Raw genomic sequence first — 19,920 nt, forward strand, 5'->3', positions numbered from 1 at the left:
AGGCCCCAGTCGCCTTTACCTGGACTCTGCAATAATAGGTAGTTGCTGGTGAAAGTCCTTTTAATTCATAACTGAGACCAGGCCCACAGTAACATATCTGCATACTTCCTTCAACTCCTCCCCACTCCAGTCGATATTCAGTGACATCAGTTCCATTACTCAAAGGGACCTTTAAATTAAGGAAAGGATAAAGGTCTCAAATTCTGTCATTGATTAAATAAGCTTTTGGACAAAAATATTGTTAACCTAAGCATGTCAAAAACTAGATTGCTTCTGAATTTTTAAAAAATGTTTAAGCAGAATTAAAACTGTTCAATATTATATTATGTTTTTATTCATTAAGGCCACCTCAGTTTAAGATTGGTCAAAAAATATAACTTGGGGCTGGCCCCGTGGCCGAGTGGTTAAGTTCACGCGCTATGCTGCAGGTGGCCCAGTGTTTCCTTGGTTCGAATCCTGGGCGCAGACATGGCACTGCTCATCAAACCACGCTGAGGCGGCATCTCACATGCCACAACTAGAAGGACCCACAACTAAGAATATACAACTATGTACCAGGGGGCTTTGGGGAGAAAAAGGAAAAAAATAAAATCTTAAAAAAAAAAATATATATATATAACTTTGTTTTCAATTAGAAGTAGAAATATGACTGAACCACTTTAGAAGGAGTATTTTAAGGTAAATATACTTCAAAATAATTCTATTAAGTAGTATAAAATGTTAAGTCATACAAGGACATTTTCTTTCTTAAATCTCAAAGGAAACTGAAAATGAAATTACCGTTACTGATTACTACTATACCAAATAAATACACCGGAGATAATAAATGTAAGAGAAATACTACTATATTAACTCCTATGAATGTTTATTCTGAACGTTAAGCTCACCAATGGCTAAATATCTCAGGACTGAGACACAGCCTTTGATAAAATACAAAGCACACCATGTACAACAATCTAAATACTTGTAAAGCAAATATACCTTACTTAAACGCTTCAAAGAAAAAAAGGAATTCACTTTTTACCACATGAATTTAACTAGGACTTACTCTGTATAATTTAGGAGGTGAAATGGACAGTATCTTTATTCTTTTATATAAACTATTCTGATCATTTAAGAAAGTAACTATAAGACAACAGAAATTACAATACCTCCCAATTTACTTGTGCACAAGTCGCAGATTTACATGTCACTTGAGGGGGCTTGCACTGATCTGGTGGTCCAGGGGCTGTAGTAATCTCACATTTTTCTGAAAATGGTCCAAACTAGACAAACAAATATAACCAGTGTTTTACTTTTCACCCACTGATGGCACAGCTCTCCGTAAATATTCATAAATAATTAAGTGCATCATCCCTCTCCTTAAAGACTAATTGGTGATTGTAATTCTAAAAGCATTCACAGAAAGTAAAAAGATTTAATGATCATGGAAGTGACTATGTGGGTATTTTTAAGTTTCATTTACTATACTTCCTTCATGAATTGGTTTTTATAAGAAGGGGAGGGTACGAGGGAACTACGTAGGTAGAATAAGTCAGAAGAAATTATGATGAGTGAAGAAATCGATACCAATTAAAGGCATGAGAGATGGTAGGCATAAATTATATCTTAACATTTAGAATAGCTTTAGAAGGGTCTAAAATGTATATTCTCTGGAAGTATAGAAAGCACATATTTACTTAAGAGGGTTTTGACAAATTATCACAAACCTGAAAATATAGATTAAGGGCACTAGGATTAAAGATGGTATCTCAATGTACTGCAGCCTTGTGGGGCTGACAAGATGATGACTTCAGACAGGAAGGAATGACTTACATAAGTTCTGCCAACAAAGGATGTAAATTGGACATTTAAGAAATTTAAAAATAAGTTTACAGACAGAAATACTGAACTCAGCTGGAGAATGGGGTGTAAAATATAGTACAGTTCACTAAAATCTGAAATAATGGGGAAGGGAGAGATTTGTCAGTTTAATTTTGTGAAATATTAATTACAGAAGAGTTTAAAGAAACAGAGTACTATTCAACTGAGGTAAGAAATTACTGCTTTGTCCTTAGAGAACTGGATTTAATGCAGAGATGAGAGGTATCACAGCTGAGTATAAAGGACTTTGGTTCTGGAGTCTGACAAACCTGTCTGGTTTATCTCTATCACCTCTTAGTTTGCGTGACTGTGGGCAAGATATTTAGCTTTGCTGAGCCCCAGTTTCCTCAGTTGTAAAATGGAGATGTTAGCTATTTTGTCCATTTTGTGGAGCTGTATGAATACATAGGTAACATTAAAAAAAAATCCACACAAACCCAGAAATGCTTAAAACATAAGTAGGCAAAAAATAAATCACAATTAGTCCATCTGAAAGTAAATGCTGCATATAACCAGCCTCAAAAAAACAGTAACTCGGGCTGGCCCGGTGGTGTAGTGCTTAAGTGCGCACGTTCCGCTTCGGCGGCCCGGGGTTTGCTGGTTTGGATCCGGGTGCAGACGTGGCACTGCTTGACAAGCCATGCTGTGGTAGGCATCCCACATATAAAGCAGAGGAAGATGGGCACGGATGTGAGCTCAGGGCCAGTCTTCCTCAGCAAAAAGAGGAGGATTGGCAGCAGTTAGCTCAGGGCTAATCTTCCTCAAGAAAACAAAAAAACCTTAATTACTCCAAGTATTTCATCTTATAATCTCCTTTCTACTCTTAAATTTACTAAGTAAACCCTATCAGCACTGCCTGAAAGGCAAACGTTAGCTCAGCTGAAGTCCAAAATGTCAGAAATCATAAGTGGGCTTTGAAAATGTACTGGGATTCTATAACAATTAAGTTGCAGGATATACTGACCTCTCTCTTATTTATCAATATAGGCTCATTAACAATTGTAAAATTTGGAGTCACATGTTGAAAGCAAACTGGCCAAATAATGGGTGCAATTATATATGTTATATAAAACACTACTGTGATTATGATTCAGTTCGCACATCCTCCTACCCCTATTTTGTTAGCTGCGCGCAGTCTGAAGCTGTAAGTCTTTCCTGGAAGAAGGTTGCTCACTGTACATTCTACTTCAGAACCTTGGTAAACTTCTCTGGGTTCATCTTTTTCTACAGGAGACATTTCTACATCATAGCAGTAAATGGGTGATCCACCATCAACCAGAGGGGGTCCTAAAGGTGACAAGATTTATGCAGTTTAACAAGAGAAATATATTTAGTATTAACTTAATTATAATTTATTACCAAAATGGAAATTACCCCATCGTAACTGTATTTCTTTTGCTTTGGGTCTACCCTGTAACCTGGGAGGGAGGCATGGCCCAGGAGGCACAGCTGGAGTCTGCACAAGTAAAGATTCAGATACCTGCCAAAACAAAGCAAAAACAAAACAAAAATGCCCCAAGCCAAATAATCAGATTGTTTTTGTTAAAGGAAAATAACACAAATACAAAGATTGCATCAATGGCTTCAAATGGTACTTGACTATCCACTGAAAAGGAATAAAGTTCTGAATAAAATCAAAATCCAATTAAATCGTTTAATCTCAAATTTTATACAGACAAAGACACATACTATGTGACTACTATATACAAAGAAAGTTACAGGGGGGTGGTGGCACTAAAAAAAAGAACAAAAAACTCTCCCTTGTTTCCATAATTAAAAACCAAAAGGAAACCAACAAACTCTTAACACAACCTAATGGACATTAGTTCTGATCCTGTCTAATGGATCCACAAATCTCTTCTAAGGAAGGATGTTTTAACACATTTTGTAAACGGTCTGTCGTGTTTTCAGGAGGTTTAGACTATTTTGGCTACTTTACTTTTAACCTAAACAGTAATTCGTTTATTTATTTATTTAAAAAAAATCTTTCCTTCTTCCTTTCCTCTTAAAAATAATTCAAAAATCAGGTAAGCTTTTCCAAGTATTTGGCATATTTCCAAGTAATTGGTATTATTTTTAGTTTCTATGCTATCTTTCAAAAAAATGTCTTTTAGTTTTATTTTTAAAAACATTCTCTTAAAAACAATGAAATAAACTCAGTGCCATATTTCTTATCTGCATTGTATTAAGATTTACCTTAACAATCTTTCCAAACATAAATAAGCTATTTGGTCATCACCTTATTCAGAAAGGTATCCTATATAAGAATGCTGTAATACTGTATCAGAAAAATAGAGTTTTTTTAGGAGGGGGGAGGAAGGAAGGGTTTCCTTTTTTTAAAATCCAGGAAGATTTTATTAGATAAATGAAGCAATTAGATCCCAAGCCTGTTGGGCAGGACTTGCATTTGGTTTCACGATACTCGCATTTTCAACAAAATGCTTATAATTCACTTTTAAAAATATACTTTGATTGCACTAAATTCCATTTGAAAAATAATAACAATTATGAATGCTCCAAGAAACCATTCTTGGTTAAATTCATTAAAAAAAAATTCACTCCTATTAAAAACCATACCTCTGTAGAACATTACACGTCTCATTTATAATCCATAGTACATTTTACATTTTACATTGTACATAGTACCATCCATATACAGTACATTTTAAGTTCATTTTGGTTATTGGATCTCTAATAATAAAAGTAATTGCCAACTTTTCTGAAATAAGTAACTATAAGAATCTATGTTTAAAGAGTAAATGATATTTTATGGTTTGTTCTGATACATGTAATTTATGGAGCAGTAAATCAGTCTACAATTATTTTATTTCTATTGGGTATGGTTATTAAGCATCCTAAAATTTATCTTTATAAAATTTTATGCAATGTTTTTGTATATTTGTGTATACTGTATATTTTGGATATATTTTTCCAAAGCTAAACACCAACCAGACAGTAGATATTCACTGAATACTGACCATAAGCTAAGTACTACATTAACATATTTTGGTCACTTTAAAATTAACCGCCTGGGCTACAGAAATTACTTTTATACATGTATGGATACATTTAAATATTTGAGGTAACATCTGGTGATCCCATCTCATTTGATCAAACTTGAAAAAAAAAATCTACACATAAGTATTACCGCACTCTGTCCTCCATCACTGATGCAGTAAACTCGTAAACGATAGAAACAGCCTGGATTCAGTCGATCACAAAGATGCTCCCTAGTAGCTCCACTGTATATCATATCCCATTTGTTTCCTGTAAGGTGAAGAATTATGTTCGATCAGCTGCAAGGTAATGTTTAACGTTTTGGTATCATGGACACAGCAGGTATCCTAGCTTCACTAAATAAGTGTTTACGTAATTTGTCAGAAAAAATTTAAGCTTGTTCGAGTTTCCTGGAAATGATCTAATTTTCTCTATGTGTGCAGCTTCCTAGACAAATTTGCATGGCTTTGTTGAAGTGAAATATCTCTGTAACTCTGTACAGACTTTGGCCTAGATTGGTAATTTGCTTTTAATTAAGCATTTTAAATGTGTTTACTGGTCCAGTAATAACATTATAACATACAAAGAACAGAAAGAACCAATACCATAGGAAGTTTAGCCTTAATTAAAAGACATCCTTGTGTTTTTTGGCAGGAAATAGGTCAGTTCATAGAAACAAAGATTGCTAAATCTATGAGTCAAGAATAAAGTTCACTAGGCATAGAATTTATTACTAAAACTAGTATAATGTAAGTTAAATTTTAGAAGATAGTTTTTCTCTGTACATCTGGATATAAATCTAACTTAATAAACCAACCTTCAGAAGACTTTAGGTATATTGCAACTGAGCAATGCAAACAAATGAGAAAAAAACCCTGAAAATGCAAACGTAAATGATAAGTGTACAGCAGTCCTACATTTGATTCATTGTATTTCTGGGGACTGATTACAACTTAAAGTGGGTCATAACAGGCAAAAGCTTAACTGCTACAAACAAAGGAAAAAAATCAAGAGGAAAGAAAAGAGATCACATAAAATGTAAAGTCATGAGAAATAGAGGCCGACTGACTGGTATAAATCTATCAATATTTAACAGTTATTCTTACCATTAGGACCTTCTGCCATCTCTACTACATATTTATTGATGGCTGCTCCTCCATTGTCTTTTGGTGGGTCTACTCAAAGAAGAAAAAAGGGTATTAGGCAAAGTACATATAATTTAAAAATGACAGAAAACCCTAAAAAACAAAATACCAAACATAGGATTTCTTAAAAAGAAAAAAGAATAATCTGCAATGTTTTATTAATACCAGCATCGCATTACTCTATTGGTTTTGCATTAAGTAGTATATAAGCAGGTGCTCAATAAATGTTTGTTTTAAATGAATGATTTTCTTTTCTCCTGAAAGCCAGGATGACCCAGGTGACTTTAGCTACAAGTTCAGTAATCTTTCATTTCGTACAGTGCTACCCCTGCTCATAGTCCTACAGTGGATCCCAAGTTCTCCCTGTATCAAATCTGAACTTAGTATGTGTGAATACAAAGCTTTCCACAACAAAGATCCTCAAACAATGAATGACTCTCACATTTCTTATTGAACTTGCCTGAGCTAACAAATTTACTCAAATATGTTAAAAATTATCTTAATATTCAAATCATCTTAATCAAATATAAGAGTAATGATGTACAGATATGCATGACATCTTACCCCAAGTTATTTTAAAACTGTGTGAATGTATCTTTCCTTTAACTGAAGGCTTTACAGGTACTCCTGGTTTATCAGGGCATGTAGTAAATTCTACTATTTCACTTGGATTACTTTTACCTTCTGAGTTGTAAGCAATAACCTGTGATGAGAACACGGAGACATAAAATAATTAATGTTTGACACCTAATGATAGATACCGGCTTAATGAACGAAGTGATGAGAGACAAATAGGCTCAATCAAATGATAAAGAAAGTTTTCAGACTGTGATGGCTTGTTTATGTGAGCATTATGTGTTTACTGCTTGTCTTCAATAGGGACTCAGCATATCTGAAGAGTATTCAGGTATAATCAGTCCCCTCTTAGAGTCAGTGCTGGGAATACAGTGTGAGTCTAACATTTGGATACTAAACAAGAGTCATCACAGGGACGATTGTGATACTTGATGGGCTTTAGGCTTGCTTTACTTATTCTTTTAATATTCTTCAGAGGTTTAAAAAGATGTCCACAAATTCTTTGAATTTCCTGTCTTCAAAAGATAAAGCCTAATTCCTCTTCCCTTTGAACTGTACTTAATGACTTCTAACAAACAGAAAGTAGCAGAAATGATGGTGTGTGTAGCTTCCCTATGGAGAAGCCCGACTGGTAAGAAACTGAAGGCTCTGACCAACAGTCAGTGAGAAACTGAGGGCTCCGGGCAACAACCACTTGAGTGAACTTGGAAGCAAGCCCTCCAGCCCCAGCTAAGCCCTCAGAAGTGTGTGGCCTAAGCTCACATCTTGACTGCAACCTCACAGAAACCCTGCACTAGAACCACCCAGCTAAGCTGGTCCTAGATTCCTGACCCACAGAAACTGTGAGATGATAATGTTCTTTCTTTCAAGCTAAGTTGTACAGCAACAGAAAAGTATAATTCATAGCTAGGTATTATTATATTTGACTTCAGAAAATTAATTATATTTATATTTTTACCTTATCTCTTCTACTCAACTTAAATCTCAAGTCCAATATCAAACTTGATATGATTTTCTCTTCTCCAAACTTGCTCCATCTCTGTTCTTTCCCATCACTAAAAAGCACTACCATCTACCTAGTTGCTCAAGTCAAAAATCTAGGAGACATCCTTGATTCTTCTTGCTCTAAACCTACATATCAAATCTATTAGTAAATCTTGTCAACTCTACCTCCACTTCTCTGTTTTCTACTACTACCACCACCTTAGTCAAAGCCTCCTTTATCTTGTCTTTTCTGAATGACTATAATCTACTACTAACTAGTTTCCCAACTTCCATTCCTTCCCCCAACTGCATCTACTTTCTATACAGCAGCTAAAGGGACTTTATCACTTCTCAGCTTAGAACCCTCCAATGGCTTCTCACATTAATAAAATCTAAATTCCTTATCATGGCCTACAATGCCCTATGTGATTTCACTCCTGACTACCTACACGTTAGGGTATTTTGCATTAGCAGTTATCTCCCCTGCCTGGAATGTTCTTTTTGACCTTGACCATGCTACCTCCTTGTTATTCAGATCTGTTGTCATTTCCGAGAAGACTTTCTTGACTCTCCAGTTATTCTGTCACTTCACCCTATTGGAGTTAACTTGCTTAGCACTTATCACTATCTGATATTTGTTTGCTTCATTGTCTATTCCTCCCACTAGAATATTAGCTGTTTTGATCACTATTGTATTCTTACTGTTTAGAACAGTGCTTATCACAGAGTAGATGCTCAATAATTACTGGTTGAATGAATGACTCATAGCTGGGGACCACTATGACATGACACTATAGATAAGGATCTAAATAAACCTACTACCCCAAATAACTCATGCAGCCCATGAGAAGGTAAAATTTAGTCCAATTGTTCAATTTTGCTCAGGCTTCCTCAGTCCTCTCACATATTCACATGGATTTCAGGATGAATTTTCTCACTCTGCTGCTTTACAAATTAGACTACAAAGGGGATCAAAACATTTCTTAATATGGTACACAGTGTCTACTTAAACCTAATAACCAGAGGAAGCTTTTAAAGTAAGAGCAGACTCTAAAAACCATAAGGATCCACTAATTATGTTTTTAAGGCTATATATTTCAGCAGTGTCTCCTTTTACTTCAGTTAGCCATAAATGTATTAAAGGTATAAAGCTATTAAGGTCATCTTTTTCTCCCTCCACAAATTTTACAAATAATCAAAACATTAATTTGGTGCCCACCACAAAGGGAGCACTGTGCTAGGAACTCTAGGTGTTCTGCACTCCTTACTTACAATGAGTTTAGAATCTTTGTGTGGAAGATAGGCAATATGCATATCAAAAGAATTAGGCAAGAGAAGAAAGATTACTATGGCCTACATAAAACAGTCCAGGAAGGTTTTGAAAAGGCAAATGGAAGTAATACTGACAACAACAGTGAAAGGGGAAGCTTGGATAAGAGAGAACAGAAAGACCTGAGGATAAGAGCAGAAGTGAATGGTTACTAGAGAGCTCTGCTCAGGGAAGGATGAGTAATCAACCTGGCGAGGTAGCCAGTTCAAGTAAGGAGTGAAAGGCAGTACATTTTAATAACTGAATGCGTCAGAATATAAAGAATCTTAGGTAAAACTAAGTACATTGTTTTTTAGGGGGAAAGCTGTGTTTCAGAAAGATTAATCTAGTTATAAAATAGAACCTGAATTAGAAGGTGAGAGAATAGCCTGAAAGTGATACTGAACAGGTTTGGAGATTCAGTATTCTTCATGACAGAAATGACCGGTGATATAAGGCAAAGAGATGATATATCCAAGGGTGAAAGAGATATACCAAGAAGATTAAGGACTAAACTCAGGCACACTTAGATTAGGGCAGAGGAGAAGGAAGACATCATAAAATGACACCAGACAAGATAAGAAAGATGAAAGGGACATGACTATGTACTGACATAGATGCTGATGTCTAAGTGAATTTCAAGGATGGAAGATGAGAGAAGTTGATAGATTCAAGATGCTAACTGTTTTGATTTCTCTCCACCTCTGAAAAGGCCTCAGAAACAAGTAACAAGCTGAAGTCAAAGTATCTAAGGGTTCTCAGTTCAAGGTACTCAGACCTTGACCTTTAGAAGCCTTGCTACTTGAAAAACTTACTTTTCAGGAACTTTAGGAAACAAGGCATCAGCTTTCCAGTGGCCCAGAGTCACAGAGACTGGACATTATCCTCTGAAGCCTTTAATTCTTTTTTTTTTTAAATGTGGACACCAGGTCCTAGCCCAGCTTCCAGTGAACTACTGGATGTAATTAACACTGTTTGCTTGTTTATCACTCTGAATTTCAAATGATTTTAAGAATTCTGTTATCTTATGCTTTAAATTTTTCTTTTCTTTTTTCTTTGGTCCTTAACATTTTTTCATGGTTCTAATTTTGTTTTGGTATTTTGACTGTCTTAGGATTGTCCGTAGTGTAGAACCTAGAACTCTGGCATTTGGTAAATTTGGTCATATTACAATTTTCTTTTATGTTAATCATATCCTTATTGTTTCTTTCTTTCCTCCTCCTCCTCCTTTTTTTTTTTTGGTGAGGAAGATTGGCCTGGGCTAACATTTGTTGCCAATCTTCCTCTTTTTGTTTGAGGAAGATTGTCCCTGAGCTAACATCTGTGCCAATCTTCCTCTATTTTATATGTGGGACACCACCACAGCATAGCTTGATGAGCAGTATGTAGGGCCACACCTGGGATCCGAACCCGTGAACCCCGGGCTGCTGAAGTGGAGCACGCAAACTTAAAACACTACGCCACTGGGCTGGCCCCTGCTTGTTGTTTCTTTACAAACAATAATATACTATCTAGTCATTACTTCCTGGATTATAATATTTTTATTGCTTTTGCTTAGGATTTTAAGATTTTTTTAGAGTGTTAAGATTTTATATTGACATGTTTGCTTGAAAGAGGAGTCTGCAATGTCACACTAGAAAAGGAAGACCGAGACACAGCAATAGGATTTAATGATTCAAAACCCCCTCACAGCTGGCACCCAGCACATGGCAGATTCAAAAGAAATGTCTGGGCTTCTAGAATACTTCATACAGTCATCATTTTCTATTTGCTGGATATTTTTTTTCTCCTCTAGTTCAGTGTTTCTCAAATTTCAGCAAGCATCAGAATCACTTGGAGGGCCTGCTAAAAATCAATTGCTAGGCCTTACCCCCAGAATTTCTGATTGAGTAGCTCTGGGGTGGGGCCAGAGAATTTACATTTCTAACAAGTTCCCAGGTGATGAGAGAATGGTCCTGTGATCACATTTTGAGAACTACTGCTCTAGATATTATCACTATTTTATTTGTTATTTAATAAACCAGCATATAATCTCCTCCTACAATCCAGTGATTTGTTAAGAGGTGGTTTAGGGACACACTGTTTTCCCCTTCCCTCTCCAGTTATTTGGGGGTGCTTTTTGGAAAAGGCTATTGTCTCCTTGGAGATTCTGATTGTATACCCTGCAATTTGAGAGTGACTGCCACAGTGAAACAGTTTTAAAGAGAAATTTCAGATTTGTTTACAGTAATTAGTAAGGAATTTAACTCCTGGTTGTGTGTACACATTTTTGTCCCTATGTGGCAATAACACCATGGCACATGGTTTCATGGCAGTAGAATTCTAAGAACTATAATAAACTTACCAAATTATAAAGACACAAACAACTTCCCCTTAAAAGACCTGTTGGTATGACAATCATTACTGAAGCAAAATATAATCCAGTATCATCATGAGAGAAAAACTGGAATGAAGGTATATACTTCTCAGGCATTTTATAAATCTTGTAAATATGAAAACTGTATTTGGAAATTAAAATGACCCAGTGTTATAAGTTTTAAAAATGAAACTAGTATATGAAATAAACCATAACAAATATAAGTATTATGCACTATATAACAAATTTCCCATTAACATTAAATTTTTTTTTTTTTTTTTAAAGATTGGCACCTGAGCTAACAACTGTTGCCAATCTTCTCTCTCTCTCTCTTTTTTTTTTTGCTTTATCTCCCCAAATCACCCCCGTACATAGTTGTATATCTTAGTTGCAGGTCCTTCTAGTTGTGGAATGTGGGATGCCGCCTCAACGCAGCCTGACGAGCGATGCCATGTCCGCGCCCAGGATCCCAACCAGTGAAACCCTGGGCCACCGAAGTGGAGTGCATGAACTTAACTACTCGGCCACGGGCCGGCCCCAGCATTAAAATTTTCTTTCTAAGGTTCTCAAAGAGTAATAAAATTTATGTTTGCTTTTGGATAGTGAAAACAATTTACAGTGGCTTCTATCATTTATTTGAAATGATTTGATTAAATAAGCACTGGTAGGAAAATTCAAATGTTGAATTTATCAACTAATAACCATCCGTTGTATTTCTGGGAAAACTGCACAAAAATGTAGGCTGGCTTATATTAACTGGTATAATAACTACTTCAAGCACTGCCTGCGAGAAATAGCAATGTTTATTGAGGAGGATTTTTAGGCTGGTTAATTTTAAAAAACTGCAGATGAGAAGCAAGCTCCTAGGATTGGAATTTGCTTGCTCTTTGAGAGATATCTGCATTTGTGAAGGAAGGGGGGATGACCTTGTAGGGACCTGAAATTGGCCACCCCAAGATATGTCTCTTTGGCATCGGGATTGTTTTGGGCTGCTTGCTTTTGATAAACTGGGACAGGGAGGGAGGCTCTGGGGAATGGAACTTGCCCTTGTTGGGACACATTTACATTTGTAAGGTAAATCTCTATCTGTAAAAGGTGCCTCCCTCTCTGTACCAGGAAGAAGAAGAGAGATGACCTTGTCCCTAGAAACTCTTAACGGGGAAGGCAAGAACTTAAGTTGGTTGCTGTCTGGCAATCTCATGTAACTGATTTAGGATGGTGGCTTCTGACCCTTACTTAATCCGATTTGATTCTTGTCTAAAAGTCATAGGATCACCCAACGACCAGACCCCATCTGCACTGACACCATTTTAACTTTTTTTCATGTTCTTTCCTTTGTCTTGTAAAGAAATGACTCACATACCCATGCCTTATAAAATTACCCCAACCCTCAACTCCGGGCAGCAGTAGGAGCTCTGACAGCCCATGGGTCCTGACCCCACGTACCAGCTCTGCCTGCCCATGGGTCCTGTCCCCATGCCAGCGTGGGCAGCAGAAGCGGCAGCAGCAGAAGCTCTGACTGCCCATGGGTCCTGTCCCCATGCTATTCTATTCTCTAAATAAAAGAGCACTACTGCCAGATCTTAAGAGTCTAAGAAATCTTTCTTTCCACTCCTCGGCTCACCAACCCCGCATCATTTATCACTGACCAAGTCAGAGCTAAAATATATCCCAGAATGGATGCTATACTAGGAAGGATACAGAATTTCAGGAGTTTCTACAGCAGAAGAATTTTCAAAGCTTGCTACTGTTTCAAGTGAGCAAGAATGATATGTAGAGTCTCCATGGCTCAAGCAAGCAACAATGACACTGAGTGTCTCTCCGCCTTCCTCGTGAAATAATTCAGTCCAAAGGTCAAAAGGTGGGCTAAACAAGGCAAGTATTTGTGCTGGAGGACAGGGGTGGACTGGGTGGAGGCAGCAGCCATTTGGCTAGCTGGAACTCAAACACTCTGAGTAGGACCTTAGGGAAGGGTATGAGGGGAAGAGAAGGAGTTTGAGCCGAAAAGTACATATATGGAACATAACTGGGGCAAAGTCTCTCACTGATGATGAAGGTGGTTGGAAATAAGTAAAGGAGAAAACTAGAATTAACCTGTGGCGGTATGGTGTGAACTCATGATTTTTAAAAATAGATATATATAGAAACACAGTTGTAAATGTGTTTGTGCATGTAAACTGTATATATATATATACAAAAAACATATACATACATATAGTTCCTAGCTCTGTCCAGTGAGAGGGTGCCCAGGAGGAGCAAAACCCCTTTAGCAGTAAGTATACTTACTACCTAGACCTTGGGTTCTAAATGCTACTGTCCACTAAAAGGACCCAGGTGCTTTGAGAGATGGCCAATTCCAAGGTTGAAGAAGGGAAAGTATAAGACAAGACTGGAATATCATGTGCCAAAAAGGAAGGGCTCAAAGAATGATAGAGGGACATGTCAAAAGGAATCAGAAGCCAGTTTGAAGGGGCTCCCAAATCTGAGACAATTTGACCCTCACAATTGATAACCATGGTAACAAAACATAACCCACTCAAGATACAGGAATCCATGAGTTCATTCTAATATAAATGAGGAAGAGAAAGCTTTTCCTTGTAGTATAATGCCAACTAATAAATCTAGAAGGAATAATAAAATAAAAAAATCACTACTTGGCAACCATTAATCATAGTAATAATTGATTCAGGCAAGAATTATCAATGAGTGTTAAAACTAGTGGGTAAAAGTTTGATGAGGAATAAGATGTTTAACATAGTATTTACAAAATACTTATTACAAAAGGAAAAAGAACAACTTTACAGTGAAGAAACATGGCAGATATCACCTTCATCAAGTGACTACCAGTAATGGGACAACTGAAATTGTGCACCATTTGATATGATGTACTGAGAAAAAAATACCATTACTTTTTCTGGTATCTCTGCCAAAAAATCATATTCTGAGTATGTTTAACAACAGCCAGATATTAAAAGACATCTGTTCACATTATACAAATAAGAGTCTCATAAAACATTAAAATTGTTTTGAATTTAAATATAAAAAGTTTGAGAAGCACTGTTATACAGCAAGAAAGTAAAACAATAAAGCTCATTAGAAAAGGCCAAAATTACTTAAGATTTAAAACTGAGGAGTGAGTTATGTACATGGCTTTAAAATAACAGGAACAATAAGAACAACAAAACTCTTTTAAGGGCTTTCAAAACTTACCTTAAATTTATACTTTGTACTACGTCTGAGATTTTTCACTGTGTAAGCAAGATCTTCTCCATCATATTTAGGCTTAAAACCATATCCCTACAAAGGGAAAACAAGTCTTCACTGAATGTGTTACAGCAGAAATATGGGGAACAACAAGAATGTGAAAAGATTCAGGTGTTCTTCATTTTCTACTATGTGCAGTGATTAATGCTCTGTTGAGTGTAATCCTTACTTTGATGCTTCTATCTTGAGTGGACAGATCCAGAAATGCTACTAAATATTTGTAGGAGGATGAGAGAGACCTCAGATTCTCAGTAAATACAGTAGCCAGGAGAAGATCTTTGTGCTGAGGGAGGAGTCAGAGCCAATGTTAACTTTGTCATCATTAAGCTTATCCCTAGAACTAGCAGGAATTTCCCAGACAGATGTTGCAACAGCTAAACAGAACTGTAACTAACATATTTAACTTGCTCTGAACACAAAGTTGTGTTTAGGTGACTAAATGAATGGTTGGTTGCCTTGGTAGGGATGTCACTTAGGTTTGGGATTGCTATTAATGCTTCACTACTTTCTCAATGTTATTTTTAAAATTTTTAAAATTTGCGGGGCTGGACCCGAGGCTGAGTGGTTAAGTTCAAGCACTCTGCTGCAGGTGGCCCAGTGTTTCGTTGGTTCGAATCCTGGGTGCGGACAAGGCACTGCTCATTGAGCCACGCTGAGGCGGTGTCCCACATGCCACAACTAGAAGGACCCACAGCTAAGAATATAACTATGTACTGGGGGGCTTTGGGGAGAAAAAAGAAAAAAATAAAATCTTTAAAAAAAAATTTTCTTTAAATCTGAGATATAACTCACCATAAAATTCCCATTTTAAAGTATAAAATTCAATGACTTAGAGTATATTCACAAGGTTATACAACCATCACTTAATTCCTAATTCCAGAATAAAGCCCATATTTTATTTTTTGGTTTGCAGTCACTTCCCCTCTTTTCTCATCCACTAATATACTTCCTGTCTCTATGGATTTGCCCATATCAATATAAACGGAACAACGTAATTTATGTGGTCTTTTGAGACTGAGTTCTTTCACTTAGCATGATGTTTTGAAGGTTCATTCATGTTGTGGCATGTGTCAGTACTCTATTCCTTTATATGGCTGAAAGATATTCCACTGTATGGGTATATCACATTTTGTTTATCCATTCATCAGCTGATGGACATTTGGGTTATTTCCACATTTTGGCTATTATGAATAAAGCTGCTATGAACATTTGTGTACAAATGTTTTTACGAATAGCTGTTTTCAATTCTCCTGGGTATATACCTAGGAGTGGACCAATGCTATTCTTGACTCATATTGCCTCACAGTAGCTCTGAAAAGCTATGGAACTACAAGAACTAACAGAAGACACCCTAACTCTTATTCAGCTTGGTTCCAGTTCATGGGAGATGAGCCACTGGTAACTAGATTCAGGCTGTATGAGGCTCTTCAAATCTTCTATGGCACTTGCAGGGAAGCAGTATATGAACACAGCTGGAGAAGGGCAGACACATTATTTCCTTATCTTTTAGAGCTGCTTAATCTCGAAGGCTGTGGTGATTCTTCCCCACTTTATTTTCTCCAAAACATATATACTTAAAATGCTGGTGCTGCCAGGCACAAACATACATTCAAACACACATAAAAAGCAAAACCCCCTCCTACACATTAAAAAAACCAAAACTGTCTTCTCCCAAACAATAACCTACTAAGGATTCAAAGGATTTGGGGAAGGATCTAACTATCGTGGCAATATTTGCTGTATCAAGATTAGTGCCACACTAAAAGATGTTTTAAATACTCTATTTAAAATACATATTCATACTTACTGAAGTTTCTTCCTCCATCTCTAAAATGTAAGAAATTCCTTCATCTGATGGTGTTCCTAGGGGTTTACTCCATTGTAAGGATAACCAAGTAACCCCAGCCTTTGTTAACACAGGACTTGCTGGCATAGAAGGTGCACAGCCTGAGGTGTAATATAAGACTTCTTCACTAAAACCACTGTTGAAACAAATGGTTTTTAAGAAGGAATGAAAAAAAAGTTATTTTTAAAGCTAAACAACTCATTTTTGATAAATGTCATTTTTTTGAAAATGACAATTTTGATGATTAATTATAATCCAAATAATATATCTTGGATTTGGTATCTTTACGGCAACCAGGTCAGATACCTAAAATGAATCAGTATTCTTTTAAAACTGCATTTATGTAACTAAGACATTCTCTTACAGCTTTTGCTAGGCCAGTAATACATATTAACTGTATCAACAAAGTGACAAACTAAAGCATAATTTTTAGTGGATAATTTGGACTGTGAAGAATTTACACAAAGAAGTTGACTAGATAATCTAGGATATCTACATTAAAATATATCTTACCTTGTACCATAGTCATTTTTGGCTGATAGTCTAAATTTACAACCCATCGCTGGTGACAATTTAGTAATTTTAAATTGCTTCTGTGAGCCCATGTAACACTGACAAAATTCTCCATTTCCTTTTCCCTACAAGAAATTATTGTATCATTATTGTAAAAAGATAAATACACATCAATTCCTAATTGACAGACAGTAACATAGTAGCTAGTGTATATTAAAAGTCATCTTTGTTACCCTGCACACCACAGATCTCAAGAGAAAGTTGAGATAACACACATCTTTTATATGATATTTACTGATCATTAAATGCAGAGTTCAACAACTGGAGAGTAGGTATCTTTGCATACTCTTGAAATAAGTACCCTGTTTTAGCTGATGCTAAACCTCTGGCTTTAATGAAAGAAACTCTTCCCAGGTATAGACCCCACAATCTCTATGGGGGGACTGGTAGTGGTGAAAACAGGGTGATTTTTGATACGCACAACTGGCGGTATTCCTCATCCTATGAAAAGTTCTATGCAAACAGTTTTAGGAAAAGGTCCCCAACTCATCCTAAACCCCCACCTAGACAGCTGCTAAGCTTCTTTAAAATAAAGGGTTTGGAGCCACTACTGCTTAGATGTAACAATGAAAGATTATAAGCAGAGAGAAAAGCCCAATTATAGGCAATAAGATGGGAGAGAAAAGTCTGCAGCTCAGGACAACTCAAGAGTTTTGGAAATTTAGGGTGCTACATAAAATGGACAAGTCTCTCTTTCTCCATCCATCTTTCTTTACTGTGTTGGTAGAGAGAAAGGGTGCTCAGGGTGATATCAGCTTCAAAGAAAACCTTTAATCCATATCTGGCTGCTTTACTAAACTCTCTTGTTAGTTTTAATAATCTTTACAGTTGATTCTACTGAGTTGTCTAAATAGAAAATCATATCATCTTTAAATAATGATAATTTTGCCCCCCTGCCCAGCCACCATGGCTGTACTTCTTGTTCTGGTTCCAAATCATACTGCAATAACTATAATGTCCTGAATAATGTTAAACAAAGGTGGGAATAACTGGCAACTTTGACTGGTTTGTGCTTTGACTAGAAATGCTTTTATTGTTCAGTGATGGTACTTCACTTAATATAAAAATAATTATCAAATAAGAATTTACCTTTCTATTCTTAATTTGTTTTGAGTTTTAACTGAATGGGTGCTAAATTTTAGCAAATATCTTTTCATAACTTATCCAGATGATATGGTTTTTCTTCTAACTTACCATGAAATAGTAATAGATTTCCTATTTCTGAATTCTCTAAGAACTAATGGAATAAAATCTACTTGGTTGTATTTCATTACTCTTTTAATATACTGCTGCATTCCCAAATTATCAATGGAATTTCTTCTACTCCCTTTGGCCCCTCCTCTTAGCTGTGGTGTTAGCAGCAGGGTAAGAGAGAACATTGTAAATGACAGTAAAAGTACTAAACAATACAGTCCAGTATGCTTGCTGTGGTAGACTGAATAATGGTCCCCCAAAGATATCCACATCTTAATCCCTAGAACCTGTGGATGTTATCTTATATGATAACAGGGACTACACAGAGGTGATTAAAGTTAAGGCTTCTGAGATGGAGAGATTATCCTAGACTATCTGGGTGGGCCCTAAATCGAATTACAAACATCCTTAGAGGGAGGCAGAGAAGGAGTTGAAGACAGAAGAGGAAGAAGGCAATGTATAATGGCAACAGGGGGAGAAAAGGGGATCTGATATGGCCATAAACCAAGTAACGAGGACAGCCTCTAGAAGCTGGACAAGGTAAGGAAATGGGTTCTCCTCTACAGTCCCTGGAGAAGCATGGCCATTGTGACACCTTGATTTTGGTGTGTCCAAAACCATTTTGGATTTCTGGCTTCCAGAACTATAAGAGAATAAATGTGTGTTGTTTTAAGCCACCAGGTCTGTGGTAATTTGTTAAAGCAGCCATAATAAACGAGTACACGTGCCTTTAAGGCTGATGTGAAAAAAAAATTCCTTCATCAGGGTAATTACCAAAGTGACAGCTTTGATGGTGGTGGTTTAGTGGAAAACAAAACAAAACACAGGGAGGTCTAGTCAGTACTGTTTTCTAAGAACACCATCAATTTACTCATGCTCCACATGAAATCGTTCACATTGTTTTTAAAGAGGAAAAAACTTAACTGTTAAAACAAAAAAGGTTATTTCTGCCTGAGGATATGCACACAATTTTAGCCTAATTTAAAAAGACTTAATTTACTTACCTCATCCCATTCTAAAATAAAGCTTTGGATTTTAGAACCATTGTCACTCGGTGCCTAAAACAAACACGGAAAAACAAAGTGAGTAAAAATCAGTACTTTTGTAAAAGATATTGTGATGATCTAATCTAAGGAATCTATTGTGTTGCAGATGTTCTCTGTGATTTAGCATGGAAATCATCTGCTTAGAGAATACAGAAATACATGTATTATATACCCCATAATCTTTTTAAATTCAAGGAAAGAAAACAGCAAGAAGCTACTCAAGTTTTTCTGAAGACTGAACAATCTCTTTTAGCAAGAATTATCTTAACTTTTATAATCTGTTTAAAAAAAAAATCACTTTGCCTTTTATCAGGTTTTATCGGCTTTAAGCTCCTAGGATCCATCCTGTCATTTTCATTAAAACTCACCTTACAATCTAAATGTAATATTGTGTAATACCTCAAGGAGTGAAAGAAGGGTGCTGAAAGGAACCCCAAGAGGGCATACGAGGGCATGTCTGGATCTCTGCTTTTAGATCCAATGTGCCAATTACCTGAGACTGCTGATTCAACAATCTGCTAATTATCAGTGGTGAAAATTTCAGTCTCCCTTGGCATTTTATTCCAGTATTTAATCACTCTAGAACTCAAGAATTTCAATGTTACTTCTACCTGAATTTTCTTTCCACAATTTCAGAACCTATTTCCTCTTTAGTTCTCATTTATATGCAGAACTGATCACTACTGTCCTTATAATAACTTCACCTATTTGAAGACAATTAACTCTAAGACTCCTCTTATCAAAATTAAATAATCTTAAATTTTTAA

At 36.3% G+C, this 19,920-nt stretch overlaps 1 protein-coding gene across 5 annotated transcripts in view; it reads right to left on the reverse strand.

The window, feature by feature from the left end:
• Positions 1 to 19,920, reverse strand: part of FNDC3A (fibronectin type III domain containing 3A) — a 201,173-nt gene that overhangs the window by 14,836 nt on the left and 166,417 nt on the right. For all 5 annotated transcript variants that reach the window (XM_070239704.1, XM_023621583.2, XM_070239705.1 and 2 more), the window contains 11 exons: positions 19,112 to 19,165; positions 16,854 to 16,978; positions 16,302 to 16,476; positions 14,441 to 14,527; positions 6,570 to 6,708; positions 5,967 to 6,035; positions 5,012 to 5,130; positions 3,238 to 3,343; positions 2,975 to 3,150; positions 1,152 to 1,265; positions 20 to 169 (listed from right to left, as the gene is read on the reverse strand). In XM_070239704.1, the coding sequence (XP_070095805.1) occupies positions 20 to 169; positions 1,152 to 1,265; positions 2,975 to 3,150; positions 3,238 to 3,343; positions 5,012 to 5,130; positions 5,967 to 6,035; positions 6,570 to 6,708; positions 14,441 to 14,527; positions 16,302 to 16,476; positions 16,854 to 16,978; positions 19,112 to 19,165 (1,314 nt within the window). The remainder of the gene's footprint in view (positions 1 to 19; positions 170 to 1,151; positions 1,266 to 2,974; positions 3,151 to 3,237; positions 3,344 to 5,011; positions 5,131 to 5,966; positions 6,036 to 6,569; positions 6,709 to 14,440; positions 14,528 to 16,301; positions 16,477 to 16,853; positions 16,979 to 19,111; positions 19,166 to 19,920) is intronic.

This window comes from Equus caballus, chromosome 17 (assembly GCF_041296265.1).
Source record: "Equus caballus isolate H_3958 breed thoroughbred chromosome 17, TB-T2T, whole genome shotgun sequence".
NCBI classification, from domain to species: Eukaryota; Metazoa; Chordata; class Mammalia; order Perissodactyla; family Equidae; genus Equus; species Equus caballus.